At 53.3% G+C, this 15,174-nt stretch overlaps 2 protein-coding genes across 3 annotated transcripts in view; both read right to left on the reverse strand.

Annotated features, from left to right (window-relative positions):
- STRIP2 (striatin interacting protein 2) overlaps positions 1 to 7,611 on the reverse strand; it is a 35,340-nt gene extending 27,729 nt beyond the window's left edge. Inside the window, exons 1-5 of one of the 2 annotated variants that reach the window (XM_081331459.1) lie at positions 7,555 to 7,611; positions 2,904 to 2,973; positions 2,362 to 2,436; positions 1,869 to 2,003; positions 816 to 936 (exon numbers count right to left, since the gene is read on the reverse strand). In XM_081331459.1, coding sequence (XP_081187585.1) covers positions 816 to 936; positions 1,869 to 1,950 — 203 coding nt within the window. In that variant the 5' untranslated portion in view covers positions 1,951 to 2,003; positions 2,362 to 2,436; positions 2,904 to 2,973; positions 7,555 to 7,611. Of the gene's footprint in view, positions 1 to 815; positions 937 to 1,868; positions 2,004 to 2,361; positions 2,437 to 2,903; positions 2,974 to 7,554 lie in introns of those variants that run through there. The other variant, XM_081331458.1, reaches the window with a different exon arrangement.
- A 6,662-nt stretch (positions 7,612 to 14,273) lies between these two features.
- AHCYL2 (adenosylhomocysteinase like 2) overlaps positions 14,274 to 15,174 on the reverse strand; it is a 34,782-nt gene continuing 33,881 nt past the window's right edge. The window contains exon 16 of the mRNA XM_081331469.1: positions 14,274 to 14,440. Coding sequence (XP_081187595.1) covers positions 14,434 to 14,440 — 7 coding nt within the window. The 3' untranslated portion in view covers positions 14,274 to 14,433. The remainder of the gene's footprint in view (positions 14,441 to 15,174) is intronic.

A 15,174-nucleotide genomic window follows, 5' to 3' on the forward strand; every position in this document is an offset into this window, starting at 1 on the left:
TTGAAAATGAAAGAGAAAGAAGACATGGGATACCTTTTATCAATGGCTAGAAAAACGAGGTAGAGAGAAAGGAATTTAAGGTCGGCAGTTTGGCAGGTTGAATCCCGAGTGCATGGGAACCTTTACCTTTACCTATATATATAAAAATAAAAAGGTAAAGGTAAAGGTTCCCCCGCACACGCGTGCTAGTCGTTTCCGACTCTAGGGGCCGGTACTCATCTCCGTTTCAAAGCCGAAGAGCCAGCGCTTGTCCGAGGACGTCTCCGTGGTCATGTGGCTGGCATGACTAGACCTCAAAGGCGCACGGAACGCTGTAACCTTCCCACCGGAGTGGTCCCTATTTTTCTACTTGCATTTTTACGTGCTTTCGAACTGCTAGGTTGGCAGAAGCTGGGACGAATAACAGGCGCTCACTCTGTTACGCAGCACTCGGGATTCGACCCGCCAAACTGCCGACCATCTGATCGACAAGCTCAGTTAAGTGTTTGTTAAGTATTTAGAATACCTTGCTAGGTCCCAAACATGGGACAAATCTTTATTTCCTGTTTCGGCCTAACCGAAGGCCATCGACAGGCAGTAGTCACAACAGTGACAGCTCATGTTTGTGTAAATTTTAGATTGCTAACAAAGAATTAAAGGGAGACTGATATGTGTTTCAAACTTATTTGTTTTCATCAGTCAGCCATATATATATATATATATATATATATATATATATATATATAAAGAGAGAGAGAGAGAGAGAGAGAGAGATGGATAGACAGACAGACAGACAGACGGAAGGCTTTTAAACCCGTTGCCAAAACGCCACTTACGCCACTTCCATGTTCAGCAGTTCCAGGAAGGCCGAGAAGGTCCCCATTTGGTACAACAGGAAGTTGTTGTGCCGAGCCCAGCAAAGGACCTCCGCTTCCGTGTCACACTCTCCAAAGACCCCTGAAGACCCCCGGCCAGATGAGGGAAGGGAAGAAGAAAAGTGAAGAAAATATTCTGCCTAGTTTATAGCAGGGTTTCCCAACCTTGGTTACTGTCTGGACTTCGCCTCCCAGAATTCCCTGCCTTGGCCGTGAAAGCCAGCTGGGTGACAGGGCCAATTGCCAGGTGACGGTGAGTTCTAGTCCCGCCTTAGGCATGAAAGCCAGCTGGGTGATGGGGCCAATTGCCAGGTGACGGTGAGTTCTAGTCCCGCCTTAGGCATGAAAGCCAGCTGGGTGATGGGGCCAATTGCCAGGTGACGGTGAGTTCTAGTCCCGCCTTAGGCATGGAAGCCAATTGGGTGACTTTGGGCCAATCACCAGGAGACGGTGAGTTCTAGTCCCGCCTTAGGCATGGAAGCCAATTGGGTGACTTTGGGCCAATCACCAGGAGACGGTGAGTTCTAGTCCCGCCTTAGGCATGGAAGCCAATTGGGTGACTTTGGGCCAATCACCAGGAGACGGTGAGTTCTAGTCCCGCCTTAGGCATGGAAGCCAATTGGGTGACTTTGGGCCAATCACCAGGAGACGGTGAGTTCTAGTCCCGCCTTAGGCATGGAAGCCAATTGGGTGACTTTGGGCCAATCACCAGGAGACGGCGAGTTCTAGTCCCGCCTTAGGCATGGAAGCCAATTGGGTGACTTTGGGCCAATCGCCAAGTGACGGTGAGTTCTAGTCCCGCCTTAGGCACGGAAGCCAGCTGGGTGTCTTTGGGCCAGTCACTCTCTCTCAGCCCAACCCACCTCACAGGGTTGTTGTTGTTGTGGGAAATATAGGAGGAGGGAGGAGGATTTGTTTGCCACCTTGAGTTATTTGTGGAAATACTAAAGGCAGGATACAAATCAATCAATCAATCGGGAAGGAGCCCGTCTGGCCCCGGACAGCTGCTTTTACCTTGTGCCAAATAGAGGACGGCCCGAGCAACTTTCAGCCTTTGCTCCCTGCTGACCACCTCCAGCCCGTCCAATAGCCGCATGACGTAGGTCTTCTGCTGGGTCAGGTCCAACTCGGACCACCGCTGGCCCTTTGCTGCAGAACAGAGGAGAAGGCCAAAGGGCAGAAACCAGACATGGAGGAGGAGGAGGAGGAGGAGGAGGAGGAGGAGGAGGAGGAGGAAGAAGACAGAGAGACAACGTCAAAGGAAAAGGAGGAGGGGGAAGGAGTGGGGAGGAGGAGAAGGAGGAGAACAAGGAGGAGTGGGGAGAGAGGAGAAAAAGGAGGAGAAGAGGAAGGAGGAGGAGTGGGGAGGGAGAGGAGGAGTAAAAAAGGAGGAGGAGGAAGAGAACAAGGAGGAGTGGGGAGAGAGGGAGAGAGAGAGAATGAGACAGAGAGGAATGGGGAAAGAGAGAGAGAGAGAGAGAGAGAGAGAGAGAGGGAGGAACGGTACCTTGTATCTGGAAATCCTCCTCAAAGCATCTTCTGTTGAGGGCAAATTCGGGTCCCTCCGTGTAGCTGTAGAGTTCTGTTCAAGAAAGATCCCCCCCCGGAAAAAAAAACACAGGGAGAATGAATGAATAGCTGCCTTCCAACTACGCCCTCCTCGCATCGATGCCATCCCACAGCCAGCAAAGCTTAGGTAGGGCACCGGGTTCGAATCCCTCCTTGGTTCCCAAACCACCCTGGGCTTCCATTTCTCCATTCAGTCTCCCCAGAGATCGGGAGGGACGCTTTGGGTCTGGATCTGCTTCTCCAATCTCCGCCTTGCCGAAGAGCTGCAAGCTGGAGGCACCATAACTGGTGGGCAGGTGGACCACAAGGACTTCTGCTACTTGCAACCCACCCATCCCCGCCCCCCAAGTGACATCTAAGCATAAATCTCCACGCTTGCGAAATCCCTGAGCATTCTCAGGCAGCGCCCACATCCAGGAAAGATGGTGGCCTTCTTTGCAAGCCACGTGAAGAACGTGGATGCTTCCAAGACCTGCTTACCTGCCAGTTCCGCTGCGTGGCTGTCGGCATCTCCGTACTCAAAATCCAGGTTAGGACAATCTATGGATCCCTGCAGGAGAAGGTCCCTCTTAAGAGAGGCAGGTACACCAGAGCTTGATTTTGCATGACCCAAGAGAGCATCTCCAAACTTGTTAACTTTAAGACTTGCGGACTTCAACTCCCAGAATTCCCCAACCAGCCCAACTTGGAACTTTTAAGACGTGGACTTCAACTCCCAGAATTCCCCAACCGGCCAAACTCAGTAATGTTAAGACATGCGGACTTCAATTCCCAGAATTCCCCACAGCCAAACTTGGTAACATTAAGACATGTGGACTTCAATTCCCAGAATTCCCCAGCCAGCGAAACTCAGTAACTTTAAGACATGCAGATTTCAACTCCCAGAATTCACCAGCCGGCCAAACTTGGTAACTTTTAAGACTTGTGGACCTCAACTCCCAGAATTCCCCAGCCAGCCAAATTTGGTAACTTGAAGACTTCTGGACTAGAATTCCCAAACCTGGTAACTTTTAAGACTTGAGGACTTCAACTCCCAGAATTCCCCAGCCAGCCATGTCTTACAGCGGCCAGACCCCTGCACTAGAAGAAAGCAGAAATCAAGAGAATTCTTCAGACCCAGTTCTGGAGAAGGCAGCACAAGAATTGCAGTTTCATGGATCCAAACTACCATTTACAGTTTACGCTGCAACCGCCAGCCACAGCTGCACAGGCTGTCCTCGCGTTATGAGCCTAATGGGACCTGTCCATTACGGTCATAGGGCACGATGGTCATCAAGCGGGTAGCTTTTATCGTCTTTTGGGGGGAAGTCATAAAGCGGCCGCCGTTGTCCTTAAATGAACACCATGGCCGTTAAGTGAACCAATGGGGCAGTTTTGCAGATAACCAGAGGTAACTGCCGATTTTCGGCAAAACCCATTTCAAAACCCGGTCACGTGACCATAGGATGCAGGCAACGGTCATAAATGCGATCCAGTTGCCAAATGCCACACTGTGTGCGTTTGTGTGTGTGAGACCGTCAGAACTTCAAATCCAGAACTTATTCCGAGATAAGCAAGCTCTCAAACGTGACGTTCAATCAACTTGGCTTTAAGAGAACACGGCAGGGATCCCGGAACTCAGAACTTCTACTAATCTTTTTTCTTCCTTCCAGCTGCGGAATGAATGGCTGAATCCCAGCGTGCCGTGAACGTTCAAACCCACAGAATTCCTGCCTGGCATTGTGCTGCCCGCCTCCAGACATGCTGGGGCTCCCAATCTTGAGTTCCCACCCAACCTGGCTTAAGAACCTGGTTGAGAGGAGCCGTTACAAAACCGTAACGAAAGTCAGAAGCAGTTTGACTCCGTGAAGTCACCCCCTCAAGTCTTCAGTGCAAGAGAAAACAGAATTATACCACATCAGGGGTGTCCAACTTTGGCCGGTTTAAGACTTGTGGACTTCCAACTGCCCCGGGGAATTCTGGGAATTGAAGGTCTTACAGTGGCCTGATTTGGACATTCGTGTTCTAAAGGATAATTTATAGCCTCACCACTGTTCTCCCACAGTTTAAAATCACTTCATTCAATCTTTCCCTTGATGGAAATTTTGCCTACTTGACATGCCAGCTTCCCTTAAGTTGGTTGTCTCTAGAGGGGCTTCACTACAACCCCCAGCCTCCCCAAGCCAGCCTGTTCCCCCGGACTTTTTAACTCGCAAAGTGGGTAGGTAGCTGGATCCCCATTTGTAGCGTTCAAATCCAAGAGCTTCAACCGATTCAGAGGGTCATCAGAAGCCCTTGAGATGCTAAAAAAGATGTTGCTTCAAGCCTCTTCAATCATGCAAGCTGTAAACTGGAGGACTCCATTTTAGGATTTAGGATTAGGATTAATTAAATTTATATGCCGCCCTTCTCCCTAAGGACTCAGGGCGGCTCGCAGCAATAAAAATTAAGAGACGTAAAATACAAAAATTAAAAAAGAATTAAACAATGAATATAAGAAATATGGGACAATTTAACACAATAAAAAAGAAATTAAAAACCATCCAAGCCTGCGGTAAGGCCACACTTGGAATCCCGCATCCAGTTTTGGTCACCACGATGTCAAAAAGACGTTGAGACTCTAGAAAGAGTACAGAGAAGAGCAACAAGGATGATTGGGGGACTGGAAGCTAAAACTATATGTTGGTGGCTGGAATTGGGGACGTCTAGTTTAATGAAGAGAAGGGTGAGGGGGGACATGATAGCAGTCTTCCAATCTCTCAGGGGCTGCCCCAAAGAAGAGGGAGTCAAGCTATTCTCCAAAGCACCTGAAGGCAGGACAAGAAGCAACGGATGGAAACTAGTCAAGGAGAGAAGCAACCTAGAACTAAGGAGAAACTTCCTGACAGTTAGAACAATTAACCAGTGGAACTCCTTGCCTCAAGAAGCAGTGAATGCTCCAACACTGGAGGTTTTTAAGAAGAGACTGGACAGCCATTTGTCTGAAATGGTATAGGGTCGCCTGCTCGAACAACGGAATAATAATAACAACAACAACAGTTGGAAGGGGTCTTAGAGGTCATCTAGTCCAACCCCCTGCTCAGGCAGGAAACGCTGGCTGAGGAATTCTGGGAGTTGAAGTCCTCAAGTCATGAGGGGGGCCCTAGTTCCAGCATGCTGGCTGAGGAATTCTGGGAGTTGAAGTCCATGAGTCATGAGGGGGCCATAGTTCCTCCATGCTGGCTGAGGAATTCTGGGAGTTGAAGTCCATGAGTCATGAGGGGGCCATAGTTCCTCCATGCTGGCTGAGGAATTCTGGGAGTTGAAGTCCACGAGTCATGAGGGGGCCATAGTTCCCCCATGCTGGCTCAGGAATTCTGGGAGTTGAAGTCCACGAGTCATGAGGGGGCCATAGTTCCCCCATGCTGGCTGAGGAATTCTGGGAGTTGAAGTCCACGAGTCATGAGGGGGCCATAGTTCCCCCATGCTGGCTGAGGAATTCTGGGAGTTGAAGTCCACAAGTCATGAGGGGGGCCCTAGTTCCCGCATGCTGGCTGAGGGATTCTGGGAGTTGAAGTCCTCAAGTCATGAGGGGGGCCATAGTTTCCGCATGCTGGCTGAGGGATTCTGGGAGTTGAAGTCCACCCGTCATAAAAGGGCCAAGTTGGAAGGCTCCTGGCTCTGACCCTCCATAACAGTCCCAGTTTCTCATGCTGGCCCCTGGGGAAAATTAATGGCCGGCCCCTGCCCTTGAGGAAGGCTATTTTAGAAGATTCCCCCCCCCCACAAAAAAAACCCAGCTGCAATGCCAGGAACGGCCACATGGAGGCAGCGAAGATGCACGGCTAGGAAGGCGGGCCAGCCTTTCCCTCGCTAGGAGGTAAGACCCCGCCCCAGCGGAGGAAGCTGCCTTGCTGACCCCCCGCGGCTGCCAGGCTTCTCTCTAGGGCAGGGGTCTTCAAACTGGCTGAGGAATTCTGGGAGTTGAAGTCCACAAGTCACAAAAGGGCCAAGTTTGAAGACCCCTGCTCTAGGGCGGTGGCCCCCTCACCAGGGCGTGGGGCCAGTCTTGGCTCAAAGGGGCAACTCCTCCTCCCTCCCCCCCCCGCAAAAGCCTAAAAAAGTGAATTCATCAGTATGTGTGTGTATGTGTAGGGGGGTATTTTTCTGCCCTTCCATAGGGCAACTGGGGTGGGGGGGGAGGAAGGACCGGCCCTGGCACCGGCAGAGAGAGACCCCTGGCAAGCCGCACCAGAGACCACCCACCGGGCCCAAAGGATTCCAATTCAGCCTCTTGCTGAAGGGGCAAGGATGGGGGCGAGAGGGGGAGGGGTCCCTAAGGGGCAGAGCAGCCGAGCAGAAAGGCCAGGGAGGGGCTGCAGCAAAGACCCCCCCTCCTCGCCCTTCTACCCCCCCTCCTCACCCTTTCAGGGCCCCCTCCTCGCCCTTCTAGCCCCCCTTCCTCACCCTTCCAGGGACCCCTCCTCATCCTTCCGGGGCCCCCTCCTCCCCGTTTTACCCCCGTCCTCCCCCTTCCAGGGTCTCCCTCCTCGCCCTTCCAGGGCCCCCTCCTCCCCCTTCTGGGTCCCCCTCCTCCCCCTCCTCCCCCCCCTCCTCACCCTTCCAGGGTCTCCCTCCTCACCCTTCTAGCCCCCTCCTCACCCTTCCAGGGACCCCTCCTCGTCCTTCCGGGGCCCCCTCCTCCCCCTTTTACCCCCCGTCCTCCCCCTTCCACGGTCTCCCTCCTCGCCCTTCCAGGGTCCCCCTCCTCCCCCTTCTAGCCCCCCCTCCTCCCCCCGAGCTTGCCGGAGAGGGGGTCCCTTCTCCCTTCCCCGAGGAGATGCATTTCCAGAAGCCCCCCCCCAAGCCAGGCTCAGCCGAGGCTTGCACAGAGGAGAGGGAAGGTGCCCCCCCCCGCCGCCGCCAGCCGTGGCTCCCCCTGCCCCTTTCATGCGTGTCCTACCTAGCAGACGGGGAGGGGGCTTCGCACATCCCGCTCCCCTCCCCACGCCTTGGGGGCTGCCCCCTCCCTGCAAGACCCCCCCCCACCCCAGCCGTCTTTTCTGCCCCAAGCAGGCGGGCTTTCCTCTCCCGGGGGTCCCAGCCCCTCTCCGGCCCCCCGGACCCCCAATTCTCCCGCGGCGCAGCCCCCCCGCCCGGCCCCGGCCCCCACCTCGGCTGCCCTCCGCGCGCCGGCCAGCAGCCCCCCGCCCGGGGCTCCGCCGCCCTCCGCCTCCATCCGCCGGCCGAGACACGTGGGGGACGCCGGCGCTTCCCTGCCCGGGCTCCGCGCCCCGCCCTCGCGCCCCCATTGGCCGGCCGGCGCCGGCGGGCGGGCCCGGCGCGCACACCCCCTCGCGGCGATTGGCCGGGCCCAGGAGGGAGAGCCCCGCCCACCCTCCGGAGAGCGGGAAGCGGGGCAGGTGGAGGAAAGGGGCGGGGCGAGGGCGCCTCTGAGCGTGTGCAGAGCGGCAGGGGACGGGCAGGAGGGCAGGAGGGCGTCGGCCACCGGGAGTCCTCGTCTTCCGACCGGCCTGGAGCCCAGCCGCTTCCCGTGGCTAAGCGAGACAGGCGTGGAGGGAGTTTTGCCCCGCTTTGCGACCATTCCCGCCGCGGGTCGGTTCAGGGAATCGCCGCGGTGGAGAAGTCAGCAACCGGGTCGTTAAGTGAATCTGGCTTCCCCTCCCCCCCCCCCCGTTGACGTTGGAGGTCAGAAGGTGGCCGAAATGGCATCCGGTCACCTTGAGACACGGCGACGGTTGTTAAGTGTGAGCCAGTCGCCCGGCGTCTGAATTTGGATCCCGTGACCCTGGGGAGGCTGCCACGGTCGTGTGAAGAAAAGGTCGCGAGTCACGTTTTTTCAGTGCCGTTGCAAGCTGGAACGGTCGCTAAACGGACGGTGGTAAGTCGAGGCTCACGACCGTTCTGTGGCACTGCGAGGCCCCTCATCCACAGCCAGCCGGGGCGGGAAAGGCTGCAGGAGCACATGGGTGCTCGTTCCCGGGCAATGGAGGGCGGGGGTGAGGGGTGTCCCTGGGCTCTCTGCAGCCCTTGGTGTGCCCAGGACCCCCCAGTGAAAGCCCGGCCCTGCGAGCCCCAACGACAATCCTGCAAGGCAGGCCAAGAGGAGCCTGGTTTCCGGGGTGCCTTCCCAAGCAGTGTCCAGAGCGGCCCGAATCCCAGGCCGCTCCTTCTGTTCCCTTCAGTCCGGCAAGGCGCAGTCTGCTTTCGTGGCTGGGGTGGAAGCAGGGGAAGCCCCCACGGCCCCCTCCCCAAACCGGCTCCTGTGCCCCTGCAGCCCTGGGTGGAACCTCCGATCCCATCTTCCACAGCCGGCACGAGACTTGTGGGTAACCTTGCCGGGAAGGTCCCTCGGAGACACCGCTCCCCACGATGGGCGAGGACTGGATGCCCCTAAACCAGATGCATTCGGGGAGATGAGTGACCCCATGGGATTAACTCCATTCCCCATTTCTGGGAGGGGGGGCACATTGGGGGCAGCTTCCCAATCGCAGCCCTGAGGGCCGGCCGTCTCCCGGGCCCAATTTGCAGCGGAACAACCCAAATTCTGTATTTCGACGCCTTCGGCTGCCCAGTCAATCTTCTCTCAATATTGGTGTGTGTGTGTGTGTGTGTCCCTACAAAGACCACCTCCCGCAGTGAGAAATCGGTGGGATCTGTTCACTATTCTATATGCAGGTGGTCCTCGGTTTATGACAACTGAACCCCAAATTTCCGTTGCTGAGCAAGACCAATAAAGTGATATTTTTTTCCTCATTTTACGCCCTTTGCTACCACAGTTGTTAAAAGGGAATCAGTTCAAAGATGGTTAACCAAGTTGCTAAGCGAATCCGGCTCCTCCCCCTTGACTTCGCTTGTCGGGAGGTCACAAAAGGGGATCGTGTGACACCACCACCCACAGACGCTGCGACCGTCGTAAATGCGAGTCGGTTGCCAAGCGTCCGAATTTTGATCAGGTGATCGTTAAGTGTGAAAAACGGCGATAAGCCACGGTTTTCTGGGTTGTTGCAATTTTGAATGGTCACTAAATGAGTGGGCGTTAAGTGGAGGATTAACGGATGTCTTAGATCAGTAGCTCAGAGTTCCCCATAGAACAAGGGTCCTCAACCTTGGCAACTTTTAAGACTTGTGGACTTCAAGTCCCAGAATTCCTCAGCCAGCTTTTTTATTTTTTTTATTTTCGGCCACCGTTGTTAAGCGAACCGTATGGTCATTAAGCAATTTGGCTTTGCTCGCTGGAAGCAGTTGGCTGGGAAAGCCGCAAACGGTGATCACGTGACCCCAGGGTGCTATAGTCGTTGCCCGGGGCTTGAATTTTGATCCCGGGATTGTAAGTCGCCTTTTTCAATGCCGCAACTTCAAACCGTCCCTAAATGTTGTCGAGGACTATTGGGTAACCCAAATTTGCGTGCCACAAAAATGCGGTTATCAGCACTTTTGTTAACCCTTCCGATAAGGTTATTGATCTTCTGGAAGGGGGAAAAATAAAAATAAAAAACGAAGCCATGAGTCATTTTGTCGACTCTACTTCGATTCAGTTTCGTTTAATTTAAATTGAATTTAAATTCAGTTTTCAGTTGACCGCCAAACTGTTTCTTTGTTTGGAAAGGTTCTCATCACTTGGTGATGGAGAGAAACAGAAAGAAAAAGAGGGAAAAAAAGACAGGAAAAGAGAAAAATAGAAAGAGAGAAAGAGAGAGAAAAATAAATAACAGAGAGAGAAAGAGAGAGAGAGAAAATCTGGTGATTTGGCCATGAAGATTAGCAGGGGTTATTTTCTCCCACTCAAGGATATCCGAGAAATTTTAATAACGTTTCTGCAAAGTTCAGTCCGGATTTTGACAAGATTTTATTGGTTATTCCTGTGATTACAAAGTCTTTATTGCTTGTCTAATACAATCACTCAAGACAGAAATATCAAAAACCTTCTTTTGAAAATAGTATCCGTGTCCATCCTTTCTACAAATTTCCATTATTGGAGAACGACGGCGTGAACTTTTTGCCTTTATTGCCAAACATCATTTATTTATTTTCCTTAGGAAGTTTTTTTTTCCCCTCTCACTTTCTCGTTTGGCTGGCGTTTGTTTTTTTTTTTAATTTCCTTTCATCGTTGCAAAAAAAGCCTCACGTTAGAAAACAAACCATTACTCCATTGCGGTTTAATGACCACGGCAGGGCAATTCCAGGTGGATTACAAAATGCTGGGGTGTTTTGTTTTTTTTTAAAATTGGAGGGTCCAGGTATGATGCCAGATGCTCCCCCTCCAGCTACGTTGCGGGTAAAAGTGGCTAGCACAAACCGAGTTACAAATGAAACCATCCTAGTGTACCATTGATGAGGATCTGTTTGCTTACAGCAATGTTTTTTTCAAACTTGGTCACTTTAAGTCTACCCAGGACTTCCCCAGCCCCAATTCTGGGAGTCGAAGTCCACCCGTCTTAAAGTGACCAAGTTCGAAAAACTTTGCTGTACAGTCTCTCTCCCTCTTTGACCCCGAATCCCACTTTTAAATGACACCCTTTTTACAAGCTCAGTTCTCTTGCTCTCTCTTAGTGGCCCCCTTTCCCTACCAGGCTGCATCTCCACCAGGGGGACTTCGCAGGATAGGCTTATATACACTTAGGCTTATACACCGCTTCACGGTGCTTTACACAGCCCCCTCTAAGCGGTTTAATCAGCACATTGCCTCCCCCTTCCAACAACCTGGGTCCTCGTTTGACCGACCTGGGAAGGAGGGAAGGCGGAGTCAACCTTGAGCCCCATCAGGATCGAACTGCTGGCGGCGGGCAGAATTAGCCTGCAACGCTGCATTGTAACCACTGGGCCACCAGGGATGGTTTTTCTCTGCCCAAATTACATCAGTGCCTTTGACCCGTGACTCTGGCTGGCGTTCCCTCTTTCTGACGCCAATTTTCCCCACAGGGGGTGTCCTCCCATCGCCTGTGGGTCCACGACACCATTATTACACACATTATTTGCAAAGTTGGCTAGGCAGAAGGGGATCCGTCCCTCGCAAATATCTGGGTCCCTTCTTGAGGTTGGTTCCTACATCTGGAGCAGGGGTCCCCAACCTATGGTCCGCAGCCCACTGCCCCCACTTGTGCTAGAGCCCGCAGACCTGTTTGCGCATGTACTGCATGCATACATGCACAAACAGGACCGCTAGCGTGTGTGTTCCACAGCCTGTTTGCACATGCGTGCGGTGCTAGCAGGAAGTGGCTAGCGCCTGCACGCATGCGCAAATGGGGCTGCTAGCGTCGTGCGGGCGCACGCGGCCCGGTTCACACGAGGCCCGTTTCCCATTGGCACGCGCATGCAAATTTCCCTGTGCCCCCCTTCCCTACGGGCCGCCAGCATGAAAAGGTTTGTTCAGCAGATGCCATAACTGGCTGGGGAATTCTGGGAGTTGAAGTCCACCCATCTTCAAGCTGCTACGGTTGAGCGACACTGATCGAGTAAGTCAGGTCCGAAGAGGAGAGAGCGAAAGCTGAATCCCGTCGTGTAGGAACCGCGCCGTCTTCTCCTTCACCCCGACAATGGCACCTTTGGAAAATTCTGGATGGGCCAAGGGCATCAGCGGAAGCCACCAAAAAAAAAATAAAAATCCCACAACTCAAAAAAGAAAGAAGAGAGATTGTAGCTTTGGGATGCAAGACAGCTAGTAGCCTGAGGTTAAATCTCAGAATCTCCCCAATTTCAGAGAGTTTACGAGTCGAGAACACCCAAAAGCCAAGAAGGACTTTGCCAAGCGGAAATGGGTTGCATCCGTTCTACGGTCACACACCGAGGGAGAATTTGCAAATTTCCCTTTCCGAGGAGCGGCTTGCGTCCAACGGGCTTGTCCACTCAGGATCGTGAGAGAGGAAGGGGGCTCCAAGCCCAGAGAATCTGGTCAGAAGAGCATGGGGAAGGAGGAGGGGGGGGGAGAAAAAGAAGGGGGACGGTCCTCCCTGGCCCAGAAGTATTGATGGAGGATTTAGCTCAAAGGATGCCCGCAGAATGAGGTTGGCAAGGTGATTCTTTGGGGAGAGAAGGATAATTTGGCCCAAGCAGCTAAATTACACACAGCATCACTATAGACGTTTGTAGTTCAGGATTGAATTGTGGGCTGCTTGTTGCTCTCTGAGCTGGGTGGTTTTCTTGCAGACATTTCATGACCCAACTAGGGAACAACATCAGTGCTATAGGGGAGTGGGCTTTGTGGAAAGGAAGAGGAAGAGAGCTGTGGGGTTCTTGGTGCTCTCCGAGCTGGGTGGTTTTCTTGCAGACGTTTCATGACCTAAAGAGGTAACATCATCAGTGCTAGAAGGGAGGGGGGGTTGTGGAGAGGAGGAGGAAGAGGAAGAGGAGAAGGACGACGACGGTGGGAATCTTGATGTTTGTCTGAACTGGGTTGTTTTCTTGCAGACGTTTCATGACCAAGTAAGTAACTTCATCATCAATGCTTAGAAGGCTTCTAGCACTGACGATGTTCCCTAGTTGGGTCATGAAATGTCTGCAAGAAAACCGCCAAGCTCAGAGAGCATCGAGCACCCCACCATCCTCCTCCTCCTCTCTGCGGACCCCACTCGCTTCAAGCCCTGATGATGTTCCCTAGTTGGGTCATGAAACGTCTGCAAGGAAACCAGAAGCTCAGAGAGCACCCAGGACTCTGCACACCTCCACCTCCACCACCCCCTTCCTCTTCCTCTTCCTCCTCCCAAACCCCCCTCCCTTCTAGGATCCTTACCTAGGTTGATCATGAAACGTCTGCAAGGAAACCACCCAGCTCAGACAGCACCAAGGACTCCGCAGTCATTGTTGTCGTCCTCGTTCTCCTCCTCCTCCCTCTTCCTCCTGCAAATCCCCCTCCCTCCTAGCACTGATGATGTTCCCTAGTTGGGTCATGAAATGTCTGTGTTCTGTACCAGCCTGCTACCGGCCCTGCAGAAAAGGCAGGGACAACCCCTTTTACAAGAAGGCAAGAGGCTGGAATTACGCCTGCCAAACTTATTAACATAAAAACACAGAGCCAAGAGAGCAAACACGAACCATGAAACAGGAACTAATCAAGCGGTTACCTTCAGCAAACCAGCCCTCCCACGCATTCCCCTTTTATACAGTTCAGGGCGTGGCTTCTCTCTGCCTCCTTCCGAGGTGCCCCATTGCCTTCCTCTGTTTACTCCTGCTTGACTGACTCCTGCGTCGGGCGTCCTTGAACAGGGCCAGCTGTGGGTCATCTTCATCCACGCTGTCAGGCTCACACAGCTGGGTCTCCGTCGTGACCAGGTGGGAGGGGCCTGGCTGAGGGCTCTGCGGAGCCTCAAGGCCCATCATCAGCAAGCTCTTCAACACCCCCCTCCTCCTCCTCTGAGTCGTCCGACCCAACTGCGGAACCCACAGGCTGACCCTGAATCACAACAGTCTGCAAGGAAACCACCAAGCTCAGAGAGCACCAAGGACCCTACAGTCATTCTCCTCCTCCTCCTCCTCCTCCTCCTTCTAGTACTGATGATGTTCCCTAGTTGAGTCATGAAACGTCTGCAAGGAAACCACCCAGCTCAGAGGGCACCCACAATCCCTACACACAGCTTCCTCACAGTGGGTCTTCTTCCCTCTGTAAGAGGCTGAGGCAGACCCTCATTCCCACAGACGCATGCAGCTGCTTTGCAACCTTGAAAACCCGCCCCAGGCTAAGGCAGCCTTGGCCCCCGGCTCTCCACCCTTTAGACCCACCGCAGTCCGTTGTGTTGAAACCCAACCGTGAGAACAGAGTTGGCCAAGCCGTTTTCCTGCCCTCCCCACTCCAACCCCCCCCCCCCCCGCAACTGGTCCGTCATCCTGGAGTCCAATGTCCGTTTTAAAAAACACCACGGGGGCAGAGGCCGCCAGTACGGTATTCTAGTTTAATAAATAAATAACCTAACACACGGTGGTGGTCTAGGGCAGCCTGGTGCCGAGTTCAGAAGCTTCTGCTGGGTCATCCTTGCGAATCGCCGGAGAGGTCTCGGGATCCGGTCCTCCCCTTCCTCCGGCGGCAGCCACGGGAGATTTAATACCTGTTGGGTCAGAGAAGGGCGGAACGGAGAGGTTGAGAAGAGGAAGCGTGCTGGGGGAAGGGGAGGGAAGTCTGGAAATGGTTTTTAAAACGAAAGCTCCACCAAAGGGACGTGCAGCTAGTCCTCAAGTTTACCTTTGGGGGCCAGAATTTCCATTGCTAAGCAAGGCGGCTGGTTGCGAAGGGAATCCCATCTGGTTTTACCATCGACTTGGCCGCCCTTCTTAAGTGAACTGCTGCAGTTGTTTTAGCGAGCCCTGCGGTCATTAAGTGAATCTCGCTCTCCCCCCATTACAAACGGGGACCGGGGGAACCCCGGGACTTTGCAACAGCGGTCAGTGCGTGCTGGTTGCCAGCTGCCCCAATTTGGATCGTGTGACCGTGAGGATGTAGCGACGGTGGTTAAGTAAGGAAAGCGGTTCTGTAAGTTACACCTTTCAGCGTGTCGTAACGTCAAACAGTCGCTAAATGAACAGCTGTTAAGTTGAGGACCACCTTAAAACTAAGAATTGAACGTAATGGCCTTTTCATATCCCGGAAGAAAAAAGCTGAAATCAATTCTTCGTACGTATTTTTCTTTTTTCTTCCTTTCTTTTCTCTTTTTGGCAAATTCTACAGGCGGTCCTCGACTTAGCGACCAAAATTAAGCCCCAACTTTCTCTGGTTAAGTGAGACTTTTTTTAAAATGGGTTTGGGTCCATTCTATGACCTTTCCTGCCACAGCCCTTAAGGGAA

This window comes from Vipera berus, assembly GCF_964194415.1.
Source record: "Vipera berus genome assembly, chromosome: 6".
Classification (NCBI taxonomy): Eukaryota; Metazoa; Chordata; class Lepidosauria; order Squamata; family Viperidae; genus Vipera; species Vipera berus.